The sequence below is a fragment of the Schistocerca americana genome, chromosome 1 (assembly GCF_021461395.2).
Source record: "Schistocerca americana isolate TAMUIC-IGC-003095 chromosome 1, iqSchAmer2.1, whole genome shotgun sequence".
NCBI lineage: Eukaryota > Metazoa > Arthropoda > Insecta > Orthoptera > Acrididae > Schistocerca > Schistocerca americana.
Window position 1 is genome coordinate 1,060,318,192 of NC_060119.1, and position 19,731 is coordinate 1,060,337,922.

The 19,731-nt window shown below is 42.7% G+C and overlaps 1 protein-coding gene across 3 annotated transcripts in view; it reads left to right on the plus strand.

The window, feature by feature from the left end:
• The window catches only part of LOC124617258, a 303,970-nt gene that overhangs the window by 23,452 nt on the left and 260,787 nt on the right, over positions 1-19,731 (plus strand). For all 3 annotated transcript variants that reach the window (XM_047145250.1, XM_047145253.1, XM_047145251.1), the window contains exon 2: positions 6,407-6,477. In XM_047145250.1, coding sequence (XP_047001206.1) covers positions 6,407-6,477 — 71 coding nt within the window. The remainder of the gene's footprint in view (positions 1-6,406; positions 6,478-19,731) is intronic.

Sequence of the window (19,731 nt, forward strand, 5' to 3'; positions counted from 1 at the left end):
ATACTGACATTTGTTTTGTATCTTGTGCTTCTGTATGAATGTGATAGTTGTTAGAACAGAGAGGTCTGCTTTAATTTGTATTTTTTTTTTTTTCATATTTTATCCACATTTGCAAAATTAGACAGAAATTGTACTTTTTCATCATAATTTTTGTACTTTTTTTAATTCTCTGTCATAAAAATGTTGATAAGTGATCTTGTGAATTAAAGGTGTTAACAGACAAGGGAAACAGTTTGAAAAAGAAATTAAAATCAGTTGTACATGATATTTCTGCTATTTGGTAGATGAATATGTGAATGAATAGTATGCGTTTGTATATTTCTGTTATTCTGTAGATGAGTATGTGAATGAATAGTATCCGTTTGTATTGGTGAGAGCTCTGTTGTAGATTAAGAATAAAGTAAATGTCCAGTGATATGAATTGTCAGCCTGTAGCCATATTTTTATGGAGAAAATGTGTAATATTTGCAAAACTATTGGTATTCCATGTCACAGCAAGTTGGCACAAATATGATCCTTGCGAATACCTAAACTAAGCTATGACATACTAGCTGATTGAAAATCAGATTCCTTTTTGCTACCAAAGTTTAAGTTATAGGTGAGAGAGTTTAATGTAATAGTTTCATAAACATAACACTGAATTATAATTTTCACCCAAATATAAATTTCAGGTGACCTATGCATTTTATATAACATAGTTGGAACTGCAGATACAAAAATAAAAAAGGAGAACAACTACATGATAAAAGCATCTAATTACCAGATGCCAAAACTCCATTAGCCAGTGACCAAGGGGGGAGGGGGGGGGGGAGATATATACAGGATGTGTCTCCTAAGAGACATCAGATGCATTTTCTCTGATTTGCAATTTCAGATTTGCGTTGTGTAGCTGGAGTCGGTGCAAACAAGTAGCACTCACCATGTCTTCCATGTGACGCAGGTCAGTCTAGCGTGATATTTGTTTTAATGATATGTATTAACAGGGATACTAAAACACAGTGACTAACCAGTACTCCAGCCACAACAGCACCGCCCTGGCTGCTACTGCCAAGCATGCAATTCTACTGAGTTGCTGCTGAATTTGCTGTTTATTCTTCATGTTTTACTGTTCTGTTAATACATATTGACAAATCAGATATTGCACTAGACTATTTAGGACTGCTCTATTGAAAGGCCACATAAAATTTGGGTTTAAAAATAATTTTGTTTGTAACTAGATACAAACCGACACTTTCCATTGACACTATGTGTCACATGCAACGTACTATGAGCAGTATTTGTTTGGATTCCCTACATTTGAACACCGCAAAAATGGAATTGCAGATATTTGCCAAACTCCAGATAAAATGAGCCTGGCAACTCTTAGGAGAGATACACTGTATTTCTCTCTCTCTCTCTCTCTCTCTCTCTCTCTCTCTCTCTCTCTCTCTGTGTGTGTGTGTGTGTGTGTGTGTGTGTGTGTGTGTGTGTGTGTGAGAGAGAGAGAGAGAAGGGGGGGGGGGGAGTGTGACTTCTCTAGACTTCACATGTGTAATTGACTTTTACTCATCTGCTGGTTTACTTCCTTTTACAATGTGCTTCTTACTCCAAAGGATGGAACTGTTACAGCTCATGTAATTTAAAAATCATCCCAAGTAAAGAAATATAGTTGCCCTCATGTGACTGGTGTTTTTGAAAAATTGGTATGAGAAAGTATATAATTGAAGAGGGATGACATAGTTTTTCCAGATTTTTTTGATTAAAACTGCAGTCAGGAGACAGTTTTGAAATAAGGGTCATTTTCACACACTGGCTTCAGTAGTAGAGGTGGGTTTAAAGTTTTTAACACTGTAATTTCTTTATTTATGAATAAATTTTATTCAATTTGGTGTCATTGGAAAGATAAAAGGATCAACTCTGATATAAAATTATCAAAACACTGACATTGCAGATACAAATATTTACAAATCTGTAATGAGAATCATTTCTAGAGGGTTTTTCACCAGAATTACAAATTTTGCCATCTTAATTTTACTTTCTCATGATGCCAGTTATCATACTTTTCAACATAAAAAACATGAGGGGAGTTTTTCTGCAGACCTTTCATCACTGAAGTAAATAACATATTGGATGTGTGATACTTGTTCCAGTATGTAGTTGAGAGTGGTTTTCTGGAAAACATAGAAGTGTTTGTATCATCCTGCAAATAATCACTTTCACAGCATAGTGGCATTTTCTTAATACAGTCGTCCGTTTCCTGTTACACAACACAAGGATTGAAGGTGACTTGAAAAGTTCTGCTAGTGAAATCTTTGTGCAGCATCGTGGAGCAAACATGTGTAATTTCCATGCAAAATCCACTATAATGATGCATGAAGCATCAGGGAGTGATCCCTTGCTTGATTTTAAGTAGTGACTCTGAGATTTTGACATGTAAAGATGTGTCTAGTTTTGAGGTTTGTGTACATGATATTCAACAAATTCATCAACTGTCTTCATTAATTAGCTCGGTCAGTCTGGATCCATTGCTTGAAAATAACATTTATTAAATATTGTAAGGATTCCAGCTCCAGGTAAAAAATTTCGCAGTTCATATTCTGCAGGACCCAGAGAACAGTGACGTAGCATGCACTCTTCATTTCCGAGATTGCAAACAAGTTGCTTTAGAAATTCAGTGTGTGGTTCTTTTACAAATGCAGCATGCACCAGTATTGTTGATAAATAGGTAGACATTGTACAGTCAATGGCTATTTGCAGTAACACATTCTTTCGGGCAAAGTTCACATAACCTTGTAAAACAAATTTTATCAGTGGGATATTTTTCTTTGAAACCTAAATAGGTATCTTTCAGATTATACAAAATGAATCTTTTTGTCTTGTACATTCCAGAAGGGACCGATAGTCTTTTTTATTAGCAGAAGTTCATTCTGTTTCCCACTATCAGCTTGCTTTTGTTTACCCCATACTTTTAATGCAACTCCCGCTAAATTTCTCTTGAAGTTTTTTTTGCACTAAACAATTACAGTCTTTGCATTCAGGACTGCCATGTTGTTCAGACTACATTTTCCACTGGAACATGTAGCACTTCTGGTGCCGTTTAGTGGAATTTCAATGTTACGGCATGAGACTTGGATCAAATGTATTTTGGACTACTGTCTTCTGTCCTTTTGATAAACAAAAATCATTAAAGTAATTCATGACTTCCACAAAGTTTTTCAAGAGCTGTAGATGGATTTGGTGTATATTCTGTATCTTCAACTTCTCATTCATCCATCCTTGGCAAGCTGCGCACTGTAATGGAGGAGATAAAATGGTCTTACAGAATGTCATACAAAGCTTGGTATGTGAGATACATCCAAGACTTTTATAATTTCTTACAGTGATTAAAGAAACAACTTCTCAGGATTTCTTGGCAGTCTTTTTACTATGTTTTTTAAAAGGATCACAGCAAATTCTTCATCTGTCATCAAATGTTCCTAAGTATAGCCTTTGTTGAGAAGAATAAACATTGTCAGTATTTTCACATGTACCTCTTACCTTCAATAATTCAGTACCAGCTTGATTCAGAGTTGACATGTCTGTCAAATCAGTCTCTTTGCTATTACTCCTTTTCTTCTTCTAACACATCTATGCCGGCACACAACCTATTGAACATTTCTTTTGTTACAGGAAAGAACTGTATGATTTAAACTTTTTCTGGCACAATTAGTCATAGATGTATTATGATGAATCTGTAAGGTGGAAACAAGAAAGAATTAATGACTACTTTATGTGGTTAGGGAACAAATAAGATTTTTATCTGACACTGCAGAAATCTCCTTGTAGCAAGTTCAGAGTAAGTTCAACTGTAAAGCTGTTGCCAATTCACAGCAGTCATACTTATGTTACCTGCTAAAACTAGCTCTTTCATTTAAAATAACTTACCAGACAGAAGAGGTGCTGACATAAAAAGCACAAAGTCAAAAGCCAAAAAAGTCCTCCTTTAGAGATAAGAATGTACGCACAAAGAGCTCTCACACATCCTTGGCCTGTGTTGGCTGCAAGTGTTGCTGGTAGACTGAATTTTTCAATGTTGTAAATGTATTATTGTTCAGCTATTTGAGGCAAGTCATTACAGCTTTACTGAAAAAGTGTGAGATCTAGAAGAAAAGGAAAATACCCTTCTGATTTTGTTCGTTCAAAAGTACGACAGTCATTACGTCAAACAAAAGACAATAGTCATTATGTTAAAGAAAAATTAATGGTGAAACTTGTGATTTTGGCGAGGAAATTCCTGAAATTTGGAAAAAAATTGAAACAACGTTCTTTACAGATTTATAGATGTTTGTGTGCAAAGTTTAAACATTTTTTATAATCCCATGTTATAGTTGCTTCTTTTATTTTTCCAGTGACACTGAACTGAATAAAATTCGCTCATAAGTAAAAAAGTTATAGTTTTTCTTTTCAGTTTTTGTTCTATAGACCCAAAAAATGAGAGAATTCTTGTCGTTGTGGAACATGTCAGAAAGTGTAACATAAAAACATGATACATTTGAATATAATACTTACTACCTGTATCATGTGTCAGGAGATGTCGAAATAGGTGAATAAATTGTGGTAAACTGGAACAGCTAATATTTACAGAATTAACACGCTGTCAGAATGAAACATTGTTATGCACTATTAATAAATGTATCATACACAAAATACCTAATCTGGACTGTTGTGACCAAGTGCTGTCAAAACTGAAATCTAACAGACATTTTTACTTAAGCTTGCTTAACAGTCTCTGTTAAGATATTCATCTATAGAGTAGAGGGAGTTGCCTATCAAAAAGTGTTTCAAACTCTGTTAAAACCATGCTTTATCTGAAACCAAGTTTATAGTTGTTGCCGACAATTTATTAAAAATGTGTGTTCCTGAATATTGGACCCCTTTTTGGACCAAGGTAAATGATTTTAGGTCTTTATGTAGTTCTTATCCCTAATATTGATATTATGTATTGAGCTATTGGTTGGAAATAGAGATATATTACGTGCATCAATTCCATTAGGGAATAAATATACTGAGAAGCAGTGGTTAGAATACAAAGTTCTTTGAACAGGTTTCTGCATCATATTCTGGAATTTACACAACAAATGATTCTTATTGCACGCTTTTGCATGCTAAAAACTTCTGCTCGGTTTGATGAGTTACCCCAGAATATGATCTCATATGACATAAAAGAATGAAAATGAGTTACCCCAGAATATGATCTCATATGACATAAAAGAATGAAAATAAGCAAAGTATGCAAGTTTTTTTATAGTTATATCTCGTGCATCTGACATCATTCTCACTCCAAAAACAGACTTGTTTAGGCACTTCAGGAATTCTGTGATATGCCCTTCCACACTGAATTTATTATCAAGTTGTAAACCCAGAAATTTAACACTGTCAATCCCTTTGATCTGCATGTCTTCATATGTTATACACATGGGGGAAGACAATCCCTTACAGGTTCTGAACTGCATATAGTGGGTGTTCTCAAAGTTTAATGACAGTGAATTAGCTTTAAACTATTTATTAATGTCATTAGCTTTTCTAAATCAGTACTCAACTTGCTACTTATTGCAATGTTTGTATCATCTGCAAACAAAACAAATTTGGCTTCTGACAATGTAACAGACAAGAGGTCATTGATATATACAAGAAAAAGCAGTGGACCCAAGATGGAACTTTGAGGAACACATATGTAATTGATTCCTATTCAGATGAAGACTGAATGCTTACTGCACAGGTATTTTGCAACAACACCCTTTGTTTCCTTTTAGATAAGCAAGGCTCGAACCATTTTGCAGCATTTCCGGTGACATCATAATATTCTAATTTACTTAAAAGAATGCTGTGGTTCACACAGTCAAAGGCTTTTGACAGGTCATAGAAAATGCCAGTAACTTCTAGTGTAGTGGTGACAAACTTATAACTCATCTTGTTTCGGATGCCACGTGGTAAAAAGGACCCACATCTCAAAATGGTCTCCTAACTAAAATTTGGATAAAAAATTGTGGAACAATTATTGCAAGCCTCTTTTATTATGTACATTCTTACACGAAATTTTCACTATCAGGATATTAGGGCAAGTGATTTCATTTGAAATGAGCCTTACTTGTCACAGTATCAAATGTTCTTTATTACTGTCCTAGCATCTCTCTTAATTATTCTGGACATTCATCTAAATAGGATATGCTTTTAATTCATGAAAGTAAGCCTTATAAAGGTGAAGAAGTGAGCTTGATTACTTGTTTTCAAAGCCAAAACATGTAAAGCAAAGCTATCAGCAAAGAGAGGGGAAGTGCAGGGGGACCAGAAAAATGGTTTTTCTAGTTGTTTTCAGCAATTGACAGTTGTATTGTGTGTTCAGTGAGGTGTTCCTGTTAATTAATATTATGTATCTTATCTGTTTCAGTATTATGAAGATAATTACAAGAAGGCTTTAGACCGGTTCTTGCTGTATAAAGAAAAAATAATGTGTACACAGTGAGTATATTTCAATTCAGTTTTCATTGGAAAATTGTACGGGACTCTCAAAACGGCATGTAGTGAAAGTAGTTTGTGTGATTGTGCATTTGAAAGTGTGTACAATTTGTTGAAAAAGCAGCTGTTGTTCAAAAGCTGGAGTGAATGCTGTTTTCCATTATGTATTATTGTGCTCATCGCATTGATCCATTTTATGTGATTGGTTGCCTTTCCCTTATTTTATGTACTACTCCATCCAGAATTAAAATAATATTCTTGAACCACTATATGTGGTGCAGTCATAAGGAAAAAATCTAATATTTGGGAGGAGAGGACTTCTTATTTCAGTGCACTTAAGGATCACCATACTATAGTTGTTTCACAGCCTCCCAGAGAGGGAGAAATAAATTATTCACAGTGAAGAGTGACAGTGGTTGAGACACTGGCCTTATATTTGCAAAGAGTAAGGTTCACAGTGTGATATGGCCATGCCAATATAAGTTGCAAATCCCATTGATTATTTCATACTTCAGTTCAAAATTGTCCTTCGAAGATGTCCACAGTTCTCACAATCCCACTGGCTTTACCGAGCGAAGTGGTGCAGTGGGAGGATGACGGTTCAGTCCCGCGTCCAGTCATCTTGATTTAGGTTTTCCGTGATTTCCCTAAATCGCTCCAGGCAAATGCTGGGATGGTTCCATTGAAAGGGCCCGGCCGACTTCCTTCCCCATCCTTTCCTAATCTGTCGAGACCGATGACCTCACTGTCTGGTCTCCTCGCCCAAAACAGCCCATCCCAATCCCCCACTGGCTTTAATGCATACTTCTCTTTTCCCTCCAATACCTTTATCCTCACTTTTCAAGTCATTTTCGAAACCACTCTCATCCGTCCAAAACTCGTACTTCATATTCCCTCAAAATCCTCCCCTCCTCTGTCAGTCTTATGAATGTTATCTCTGTGGTCCTTATTTTGTTATTTCCAATGATAACCAGCTATCTAGTGTCTCTCGTTAGCTCCCGACCTCTTCATACTTTGAGCATGTAACCACTTTAGACTTGCCACATGCCTCTTCTCTCCATCAGCTTCTGTCAACCTGAGCAACCACACACAAGCAGCAGTTTGGCTTCACGTGTCTGGGGTTGTTTCGGTGGGAGTGTATATTGACGCTAGGAAAAGCATTGGCGCAAAAGCAGTATAAATCTCTTTGCTGTTGTGTGTGTGAATGTGCCACACTTTATTCAAATGTAGGTGTATGATTGCCTTTTTTCATCTTTGTTTATTGGTTTCATCCTGAAAGTCCTATCTCCCTAGGGGGCCCACAGTCCCTTTTGTTGGTATGTGTGTGGCGTGCACGGGGCCCTGAGCTATTGCAGTTTCCTTCCTTTCTCCACACTGCATTACTGCCCCTGTTCCTCTCCTTCCCTGTTCTTCCTCCTTTCTCCCTGCCCCCTCCTTTCCCTCTTGGTGGACTTCTTTATATCGACCTGACTATCCTCCCTGCTTTGTTTTGGTATGTGCTATTGTTTAGTTTGTGGTTTCCATCTCCTTTTTGGTGTTTTTGGCCCCCTGGGGTTTGACCTCCATTTCAAACGTTTTTCTTTCGGTATGAGCCATTTGGAGATGAACTCCCAACCTTGTTTCCATTGTGCAGGCTACTCTCCGCCTCCCCTCCCTTTCCCCTTGCTCCCTGGCCCCCTTCCTATTAGGTCACCGACACAGTAGCCAGTCCGTGTGGGGGGGGCTGTTAAGTACCCACTTGGCTGACCCCCCTGACATCCCAGGGATCACACTGCTAGTGCCTGAGCTGTTAACACCTCGTGTATGTCAAGGAGTCGATGCTCATCAGTTTGGGGGATCTGAACTCCCAGCAATGGTCGCCGTGCCAGACGACCCTTGCTGTGCTGGGTGGCACCCATGGGGCGAGCCCCTGGTCGGAGTGGGTGGTACTAGGGTGGATGCCTTGTACATGAAACGACAAAAGCTTCAACATCGTGGCCATTCTGTAGCCGTCTCTAAGAGTGATAGAAGACATGCCACTCCTTGTTCTGATCCTTCAGCCTTCCCCTCCCAGGCCACCTCCTGGGAAGAGGGTCAAGCTCGCTGGCTTGGGTTGAAACCTTTCCTTTGGTACCTGGTTTGTACCAGGACAGATGGTGAAACTTTTGCCGTGACCAGGCCTTTGTTTTTCGTGGAGACAATTAAAGATACGTATTGCAAAGTGGAATTCATGAGTAAAATGCAGTCCAATTCTTTGCTCATAAAGACATCTTCTGCTGCCCAATCTGAAGTCGTGCATGCTTGAGACCATCTTGGTGACATCCCAGTCTCCATCGCACCCCACCAATCTTTGAACTCGGTACAGGCCATCATTTTCCAGGGGATCTTCTTCTCCAAACTGACGAGGAGCTCCATGCAAACCTCAAGGAGCGAGGAGTCCTATTTAGTTGCCGTGTACAGCAAGGCCCTAAAAACAATCACACCATTATCCTGGCCTTCAAGGGGGTACCCACCCAGAGGAGGTAAAGGTGATGGTGTATCGGTGTGATGTAAAACCCTACATTCCACCACCAAAGAGATGCTTGAAATGCTTATGGTTTGGAGGAGCGCCCCACTTCTTCGGCAGCTGCCAGTACTGGAGCTCCCTTCCAGGACTCCTCTTCCCGGCACCCCTCTGAAAGGCAATCTACAGCTCCACATCGGCTGTGCTATCTGCGGCCGGTGGGTGCCAACATTGCCAGGTGTAATTCCGTGCCTGGCCTCTTTGCGGTCTGCCCTTCCTTACCTTCACAAGAGAAGAAGCAGAAGCACAAGAACAAGAGCAAGGCCCCTCCGGTACTCCCTGGGGTGCCGCCTTTCTCTTCTCCAGCCAATGAACCAACAGAGTCTGACCCCACCTGTATAGACATTACCCCATCCCATTTTGTCAGTTCTTACTCAACCACTCTTTGTGGGTTCCACGCTGTCGAAACCGAATTGGCCCCTTATGGGCTTCCGGTGGTCTTTGCACCTTGATCTGCAAGGACATTGTTAGTAAATGAGTTCCCCTCCATACCATTCTGGTAGCAATTGCCCATCTGGACACTCCAATCACAGTCTGTAATCCCTACCTCCCGCCTGACAGGCTGCCCCCATCCCTTGCCCTAACCACCCTTCTTCAACAACTCCCTTCTCCCCTCCTGCCTCTGGGGGACTTTAATGCCCACAACCTTCTTTGGGGTGGTCACACAACAAATGCCCTGGGCAGGACATTTGAAGCTGTTCTGGCAGGGCTTGACCTCTGTCTCCTAAACACTGGCACTCCCACACACTTTAGTGTGGTATGCGGTACTTTCTCTGCCATTGACCTCTCCATCTGCAGTCCCGGTCTTCTTCCCTCCATTCAGTGGGGTGTCCATGATGACTTATCTGACAGCAATCATTACCCGATTGTTTTGAACTTCCTTCAGTATATCTCGCTATGTCACCCTCTTAGGTGAGCCTGCTCTAAAGCTGATTGTGGTGCCTTCTCCTCTGCTACCATCCCCCCTGTACTATCACAGTTATATTGATGAGTCTACACAGACTCTGACTGCTGCCATTTTTTCCACAGCTGTTTCAGCCATCCCTTCTTCCTTGAGTTCCCCTTGGTGGAAGATGGTCACTTGGTGCTCTTCAACGCTTCAAGCGGCACCCTTCTAATTGTCTCCTTCTGGTCTTTAAATGATTCCGCACCTGGGCTCGTTACCTAATCAGATTTCAGAAACGGTTTTGCTGGGAACTATATGTGGCTGCCATAGGACCACACACACCCTCTTCACAAGTCTGGGTGAAACTCAAGCGAATTTTTGGCCATTGTCCTCCCACCAGTGTTGCAGGATTTTTTGTGCATGGTGTTGTCTTTACCCATCTGAACTTTGTCGCAGAGCATTTCCCTCAACACTTTGCCCAAGCCTCTGCATCAACTCAGTATCCACCCACGTTCCTCCTTCTGAAAGAGGGCTCAGAACGACTGCCTTTGTCTGTGTTTCTTGCTGCTTGGAGCCTTATAATGCCCCATTTAGCGAGTGGGAATTCGCCAGCGCTCTCTCCCTTTGTCCTGACACGGCTCCTGGACCAGATCGGATACATAACCAAATGCTCCAACACTTTCAACCATCTGTGGAGTGAGGGGGTATTTACTACCCAGTGGCAGGGAGGCATTGTTATTACCGAGCGAGGTGGCGCAGTGGTTAACACACTGGGCTCGCATTCGGGAGGACGACGGTTCAATCCCGTCTCCGGCCATCCTGATTTAGGTTTTCTGTGATTTCCCTAAATCGTTTCAGGCAAATGCCGGGATGGTTCCTTTGAAAGGGCAGGGCCGATTTCCTTCCCAATCCTTCCCTAACCCGAGCTTGCGCTCCGTCTCTAATGACCTCGTTGTCGACGGGACGTTAAACACTAACCACCACCACCACCACCATTGTTATTTCGGTGTTGAAGCCTGGGAAACCACCTTTTCACTTGGGTAGCTACCATCCAATTAGCCTTACCAACACCTTCTGCAAGCTCCTTGAATGCCTGATGTGTCGGCGGCTGTTTCGGATCCTTGAACCCCACGACCTTTTGTCATCAACTCAAGGTGGTTTTCACTGTGGCCGCTCTATGGTGGATAACTTGGTCCTCTTTCTGTTATCCGGACAGCTTTCGCTCATCAGCAACAACTCATTGCAGTCTGCTTTGACCTGCATGTATCTCAATGTTCTTAGAAGTTTGTGCAATACCATCTGGGGTGCAGACCGCTCTATTCTCTTGAGATTGTACAAAGTGCTTGTCCAGTCTCATTAGGACTACGGGGGAGTCCTGTCTGTGGTTTCGCTTCACCTTTGACATTGCATATACTAGACCCCATCCACCATGTGTGGGTACGACGTGTGAGTGGTGCCTTCCGGACTAGCCCCAGCCGCGTGATTAGCCTTCTCACAGAGGCAGGGATTCAACCGCTGCGAGTTTTGCGCCAACAGCAGCTGATATCTTACGCGCTCTGCGTTTGCTGTACCCCAAAGCATCCTAATTATGGTCTCCTTTATCCAGACACGGAGATCAACCTCCCTGCGGCGGCAGCCACAATGTAGGATTACCATGGCTGTCCGCATTCAGTCGCTCTTTTCTGAGCTACAGTGCTTCCCTTTACTGCCTCTTTTCTCTGCTCACGTATGTACCCCTCTGTGGTGCGTCTCTTGGCCACAGCTCTGTCTTGATCTCTGCATCAATTAAAAGTATTCTCTACGTCTGGAGGCCCTTTGCCACCAATTCTACTGTCTCCTCAGTTCATTCCAGGGTTCAGAAGTGATTTATACTGATGGCTCCGTGGTTGCAGGTCACACTAGTTATGCTTACACCTCTGCGAGGCACACAGGACTTTGTTCCTTGCCAGATGGCTATAGTGTTTTTACAGCAGAATTGGTTGCCATCATGCGCACTGGACCATGTCTGCTTCTGCTCAGGACTGTCCTTCACTATCTGTAGTGACTCCTTGAGCAGTTTGCAAGCTATCGGCCAGTGCTTCCCTCGCCAGCCGTTGGTCATAGCTGTCCAGGACTTCCTTTCTCTCCTTGATCAACATGGATGCCCAGTGGTTTTCATTTGGACCCAGGCCATGTTGGGATCCCTGGCAATGAACTTGCCGATCGTCTGGCTAAATTGGCTACTAACGGGCCATCTCTTGCGGTTGCCATTCCGGTAATAGACCTTCATTTGGCCCTATGTTGTCAGGTTTTGGGACTTCGGAATGCAGAAAGGCACACTCTTTCTTTGCTGAACAAGCTCAGGGCAATAAAGGATTCTACAACTATGTGGGAGTCCCCCTTACGGGCCTCTCGTAAAGCCTCTGTTTTTCTTCGCCGGCTCCGCTTCAGCCATACTTGGCTGACTCACGGTTATCTTCTCCATCGTAAGGCCCCCCCCCCCCCCCCCCTGGGTTGACCCCATATTGGACTGTCCCGACTTAGCCGCCCTGCGATGGACTTTTAGCTTTCCTGACTCGCTACCCCCTGGCGTTAGCTGAAATGCCTCAGTGGCTGATATAGTTTTACAATTTCTTCGTGATTTTGTGTGTGTGTGTGTGTGTGTGTGTGTGTGTGTGTGTGTGTGTGTGTGGTGTGTGTGTGGGGGGGGGGTGGTTTATCAGTTTATTTAATGGTGGGACCTTCAACCTTATTGGTGGGTGGAGGGGATGGCAGGCTGTCTTGCTCCCCCCTTCGCACCAATAGGACTGGCTTCATCTGGGCTTGGTGGTTCACCCCCGCCCTCTGCCCTCCCACTCCTTTCTTTATGGGGTCTGTGTCTACCTGTGCTTCTTCCTTCATGTCCCTGTCATTGGTCACTTTCCTTCCCTCCTCTCTTCTTCTGCCTTCTTCCTTCTCTGTCAATAATTTGTAATTTTATGGCCATTGTAGTTCCCTCTTATAGTGTGAGGTTTTATCTGTATTAGTTATTCCAAGATCGAAGGGACTGATGACCGCGTAGTTTGGTCCTTTCTCCAATCCAACCAACCAACCTGAAAGTCCCATTGCTGTAGTATTCAAAACCTACCTTGAATATGGATTACATCTACATCTACATCTACATTTATACTCTGCAAGCCACCCAACGGTGTGTGGCGGAGGGCACTTTACGTGCCACTGTCATTACCTCCCTTTCCTGTTCCAGTCGCGTATGGTTCGCGGGAAGAACGACTGTCTGAAAGCCTCTGTGCGCGCTCTAATCTCTCTAATTTTACATTTGTGATCTCCTCGGGAGGTATAAGTAGGGGAAAGCAATATATTCGATACCTCATCCAGAAACGCACCCTCTCGAAACCTGGCGAGCAAGCTACACCGCGATGCAGAGCGCCTCTCTTGCAGAGTCTGCCACTTGAGTTTGTTAAACATCTCCGTAACGCTATCACAGTTACCAAATAACCCTGTGACGAAACGCGCCGCTCTTCTTTGGATCTTCTCTATCTCCTCCATCAACCCGATCTGGTACGGATGCCACACTGATGAGCCATACTCAAGTATAGGTCGAACGAGTGTTTTGTAAGCCACCTCCTTTGTTGATGGACTACATTTTCTAAGCACTCTCCCAATGAATCTCAACCTGGTACCCGCCTTACCAACAATTAATTTTATATGATCATTCCACTTCAAATCGTTCCGCACGCATACTCCCAGATATTTTACAGAAGTAACTGCTACCAGTGTTTGTTCCGCTATCATATAATCATACAATAAAGGATCCTTCTTTCTATGTATTCGCAATACATTACATTTGTCTATGTTAAGGGTCAGTTGCCACTCCCTGCACCAAGTGCCTATCCGCTGCAGATCTTCCTGCATTTCGCTACAATTTTCTAATGCTGCAACTTCTCTGTATACTACAGCATCATCCGCGAAAAGCCGCATGGAACTTCCAACACTATCTATTAGGTCATTTATATATATTGTGAAAAGCAGTGGTCCCATAACACTCCCCTGTGGCACGCCAGAGGTTACTTTAACGTCTGTAGACGTCTCTCCATTGATAACAACATGCTGTGTTCTGTTTGCTAAAAACTCTTCAATCCAGCCACACAGCTGGTCTGATATTCCGTAGGCTCTTACTTTGTTTATCAGGCGACAGTGCGGAACTGTATCGAACGCCTTCCGGAAGTCAAGAAAAATAGCATCTACCTGGGAGCCTGTATCTAATATTTTCTGGGTCTCGTGAACAAATAAAGCGAGTTGGGTCTCACACGATCGCTGTTTCCGGAATCCATGTTGATTCCTACATAGTAGATTCTGGGTTTCCAGAAATGACATGATACTCGAGCAAAAAACATGTTCTAAAATTCTACAACAGATCGACGTCAGAGATATAGGTCTATAGTTTTGCGCATCTGCTCGACGACCCTTCTTGAAGACTGGGACTATCTGTGCTCTTTTCCAATCATTTGGAACCCTCCGTTCCTCTAGAGACTTGCGGTACACGGCTGTTAGAAGGGGGGCAAGTTCTTTCGCGTACTCTGTGTAGAATCGAATTGGTATCCCGTCAGGTCCAGTGGACTTTCCTCTATTGAGTGATTCCAGTTGCTTTTCTATTCCTTGGACACTTATTCCGATGTCAGCCATTTTTTCGTTTGTGCGAGGATTTAGAGAAGGAACTGCAGTGCGGTCTTCCTCTGTGAAACAGCTTTGGAAAAAGGTATTTAGTATTTCAGCTTTACGCGTGTCATCCTCTGTTTCAATGCCATCATCATCCCGTAGTGTCTGGATATGCTGTTTCGAGCCACTTACTGATTTAACGTAAGACCAGAACTTCCTAGGATTTTCTGTCAAGTCGGTACATAGAATTTTACTTTCGAATTCACTGAACGCTTCACGCATAGCCCTCCTTACGCTAACTTTGACATCGTTTAGCTTCTGTTTGTCTGAGAGGTTTTGGCTGCATTTAAACTTGGAGTGGAGCTCTCTTTGCTTTCACAGTAGTTTCCTAACTTTGTTGTTGTACCACGGTGGGTTTTTCCCGTCCCTCACAGTTTTACTCGGCACGTACCTGTCTAAAACGCATTTTACGATTGCCTTGAACTTTTTCCATAAACACTCAACATTGTCAGTGTCGGAACAGAAATTTTCGTTTTGATCTGTTAGGTAGTCTGAAATCTGCCTTCTATTACTCTTGCTAAACAGATAAACCTTCCTCCCTTTTTTTATATTCCTATTAACTTCCATATTCAGGGATGCTGCAACGGCCTTATGATCACTGATTCCCTGTTCTGTACATACAGAGTCGAAAAGTTCGGGTCTGTTTGTTATCAGTAGGTCCAAGATGTTATCTCCACGAGTCGGTTCTCTGTTTAATTGCTCGAGGTAATTTTCGGATAGTGCACTCAGTATAATGTCACTCGATGCTCTGTCCCTACCACCCATCCTAAACATCTGAGTGTCACAGTCTATATCTGCTAAAATGTCACTGAAAAGCTCTTGTCAATTTGGGCTTTCACTGATAGACCTATCAGTATCATGATGATGAGTTTGGGTTGAAAGTAGTGACACTCCACAGAGACATTAGACGTTAGGACTTACCTGCCTTAGTCTGCTTCAATAGCACAGTGTCACATGCGATTGACATAGACAGTTGTATTTCTGTAATGTTTTGGAGAAAGTTATTACAGTCATTTTTGTTTTTACACACCTCATGATTTCACAGTATCTGCAGTCATGCTCTATTTGGCTGATTTCTTTAGTTACTAGTTGGAAAATGACATACTGCAATTGCTCTTTTTTCTATTCATTTTATAAATTGGGAAGCAATATGCAGTTAATCATTTCATTTGTATAGAATCTGACTTCTTCAAAGTATATTCTTATAAATTAAATTTTCTTTTTTGCTTTTAATGGTTCTCGAACAAACTTCCTGTAGTTTTCCATGTGAGAATACTATATGTTGACCTTACTGGAAACTGGAAAGTCTTAAGGGTGAATGATAAGTTAGTTGAAATGAATGTAATTAATGGTATGAACACTGACCTGCATTTTCCTTTTCTGATTAATATTTCTGCTTCAGTATTATGAGAAGAAAAGTTGCTACTCACCATATAGCGGAGGTGCTGAGTCGCAGATAGGCACAACAAAAAGACTCTCACAATTATAGCTTTCGGCCGTTATGGCCTTCATCAACAACATTACACACACACACACACACACACACACACACACATGCACACACACAAAAAACTGCAGTCTCAGGCAACTGAAACCACACTGCAAGCAGCAGCACCAGTGCATGATGGGAGTGGCAACTGGGTGAGGGGTAAGGAGGAGGCTGGAGTGGGGAGGGTGAGGGATAGTATGGTGGGGGTGGCGGACAGCAAGGTGCTGCATGTAAGACTGAGGGCAGGAGAGATGGGGACGGGAAGTAGTGGAAAAGGAGAGGAATTAAAAGACAGGGTGAGTGGTGGAATGACGGCTGTGTAGTGCTGGAATGGGAACAGGGAAGGGCTGGATGGGTGAGGACATCAACTAACGAAGGTTGAGGCCAGGAAGGTTATGGGAACATAGGATGTATTGCAGAGAAAGTTCCCATTTGCGCAATTCATAAAATCTGGTTTTAGTGGGGAGGATCCATATTACACAGACTGTGAAGCAGTCATTGAAATGAAGGATACCATGTTTGGCAGTGTGTTCAGCAAGAGGGTGGTCCACTTGTTTCTTTCCACTGTTTGTTGTGCCCTGAAATGAGAAATGTCCTGCCCATTATCCTTCCCACCCCTCCCACAGTGGTATTCCGCTGTCCACTGAACCTACACAATATACAGGGTGGCGCAGATGGATCGGGTGGTTTTAAAATACTTGTCAAACTGTCAATTGTAAAGGTATTCGATTGAAATAAAGTGCAAAACGTGTAGTTACAATGGAAGTTTATTAACAAAAAAATAGTAATGTTAGTTTTTAAAAATTACATCCATCAAATGCCCTCCTTCTCGAGCGACGCATTCTTGGAGTCGGTCCTTAACGTTCCGCATTGCCCGCTCAAGCACATCACCAGGAATTGATGTGATTTCGGTGTGAATTGCTGCCTTCAACTCCTGAATGGTCCGGGGTTTGTTCATGTAGACCCTTGCTTTTAAATAGCCCCATAAGAAAAAGTCACATACCGTGAGGTCCGGCGAGCGAGGGGGCCAATGGACATCTCCATTACGGGAAATCAAACGGCCAGGGAACAGAGCGCGTACAGCTTGCATTGATATCCTAGCGGTATGTGCAGTTGCCCCGTCTTGTTGGAACCACATATTGCCCATGTCGTAATTGTTCTCTTCAAGTTGTGGGAGAAGAAAATCTTCAATCATGTTCACATAACGCTGCGAATTAACAGTAACCGCCTGCTCCCTTTCATTTTCAAAAAAGTAAGGACCAATTATCCCTACCTTAGAAACCCCACACCAAACCGTCACTTTGTCACTATGGAGGGGCCGTTGGTGTAGATCTCTTGGGTTAGTGTCGGCCCAGTAACGGCAATTTTGCTTGTTTACGTATCCGTTAATGTGAAAGTGAGCCTCGTCAGACATCATGATAATCAGGTTTACATCTTCCAATAACTCCAACATCTGTTGGCTAAACTGAAGCCTTTGAAGATGGTCTGTTGGGAGAATCTTCTGTACCAACAGGATTTTATAGGGGTGGAATTTCAGTTCTTCGTTAAGAATCCTTTGAAGGCTCCGACGTGACATTCCAAGAGCTTGAGCACGACGTCTCGTTGATCGACGTGGGCTCGCAGTGACATCGCGTCTCACACGCTCCACGTTCTCAGGCGTTGTTATTGTTGGCGGTCTAGGCGTCCATTTTGGAGCACATGAACCAGTAGTGCGGAAATTATGCACCCAACTCAATATCGTATCTCGCTTAGGAACACTACCGCGAGGTGGGATGTTGAAACGCCGGCGAAAGGCACGCGTCACAGCAACAATTGACTCGTTATTGCGTATGAACTCTTCCACTGCGAAAACACGATGCTCAACGGACCACGTAGCCATCGCGACTGACTGCCAGCCTGCAACTGAAACTTCCCGTCCCCCCCCACCACAGGACGAAGTCGCCGAACACCTGGCTCCCCCCCTCCAGACGTACAGTCCACTTCAAAACCACCCGATCCATCTGCGCCACCCTGTACTTGTCCATCCTTGCTCAACCTCTGCTCCCAATCTCTTACCTCATGGCTCATACCCCTGTAACAGACCTAGATGCAAGGTCTATCCCATACATCTTCCCACCACCACCTACTCCAGTCTGGCCATTAACATCACCTATACCTTCAAAGGCAGGGATACCTGTGAAACCAGACAAGTGGTCTACAAGCTAAGCTGCAAACACTATGCTGCATTCTATGTAGGCATGACAACCAACAACCTGTCTGTCCACATGAATGGCCACTGACAAACTGTGGCCAAGAAACAAGTGGACCACTCTGTTGCTGAACACACTGTCAAACATGATATCCTTCATTTCAACAACTGCTTCACAGTCTGTGCCATATGGATCCTTCCCATCAACACCACCTTTTCTGAATTGCGCAGGTGGGAGCTTTCCCTGCGATACATCCTATGTTCCCGTAACCGTCCTGGCCTCAACCTTCGTTAGTCACTGACCTCACCCATCCAGCCCCTTCCCTGTTCCCATTCCAACACTGCACAGCCGTCATTCTACCACCACACCCAGTCTTTTCTTTCTTTTATTATTTTTTTATTTATTTCTCTCTATTTCTCTCCTTTTTCGCTACTCCCCCCCCCCCCCCCCTCCTTCCCCCATCCCCACCTCACAACCTCACTCGTCCCCTCTGTCTAACCTGCAGCACTTCACTGTCCACCACCCCCACCATACTATCCCTCACCCTCCCTGCCGGAGCCTCCTCCTTACCCCCATCCAATCGCCACTCCCATCATGCACTGGTGCTGCTGCTCTCAGTGTGGTTTTAGTTGCCTGAGACTGCAGTCGCGTGTGTGAGTTGCGTTTTCTCTCTCTCTCTCTCTCTCTCTCTCTCTCTCTCTCTCTCTCTCTCTCTCTCTGTCTCTGTGTGTGTGTGTCTTGTTAACAGAGGCCATAATGGTCGAAAGCTATGATTGTGAGAGTCTTTTAATTATGCCTATCTGCGACTTACGATCTCCGTTGTAGGGTGAGTAGCAACTTTCCTTCTCATAATATTGTTTCATTCCATCTTGGATTTTCCCTTGTTTAATATTTCTGTTTCCATTACAAGGTTTAGAAACTTTTTTTGCCAGAGCGTATTGCGAAAATTGAGCAAATTTAAGAGATCTGTTGGGAAATTTACACTTTTGTATGGGTTCATCATTGTATTGATGGGTTTAAATGCTTTTTCTGCCACAGATATCATATTCGGTATTCGCTGATAAGTTTGTTGACCTGTATCTTTGTTTCTGTTTACCAAAATTGTCTGGTTGCACAGCCATTGTTTTTTTATTTTTTTGAATTTTTTAATGTAGTGTCTCACTATAAGCAGACACTTTTTTCTGATGAGGTGTTCCTCTGTCTTCACTACAGTGCACATATTGTCAGTTAAGATGATTTTGACAGAGTGAAAATCATTGTGATATCTACGTTCACATGTTGTATTCTAGACCATACGTAAAAGCTCGTAGCCTAAATGTTATAGAAAAATCTTTAATTTTTTCTGCTAATTTCTCTTTTAATTAAAAGAAATGGATGTAAAAGAAACAATATGTCCTGATGACCACCACTATCTGATGGTGAGCACATCAAACACTCATCTCCACAACCACAACAG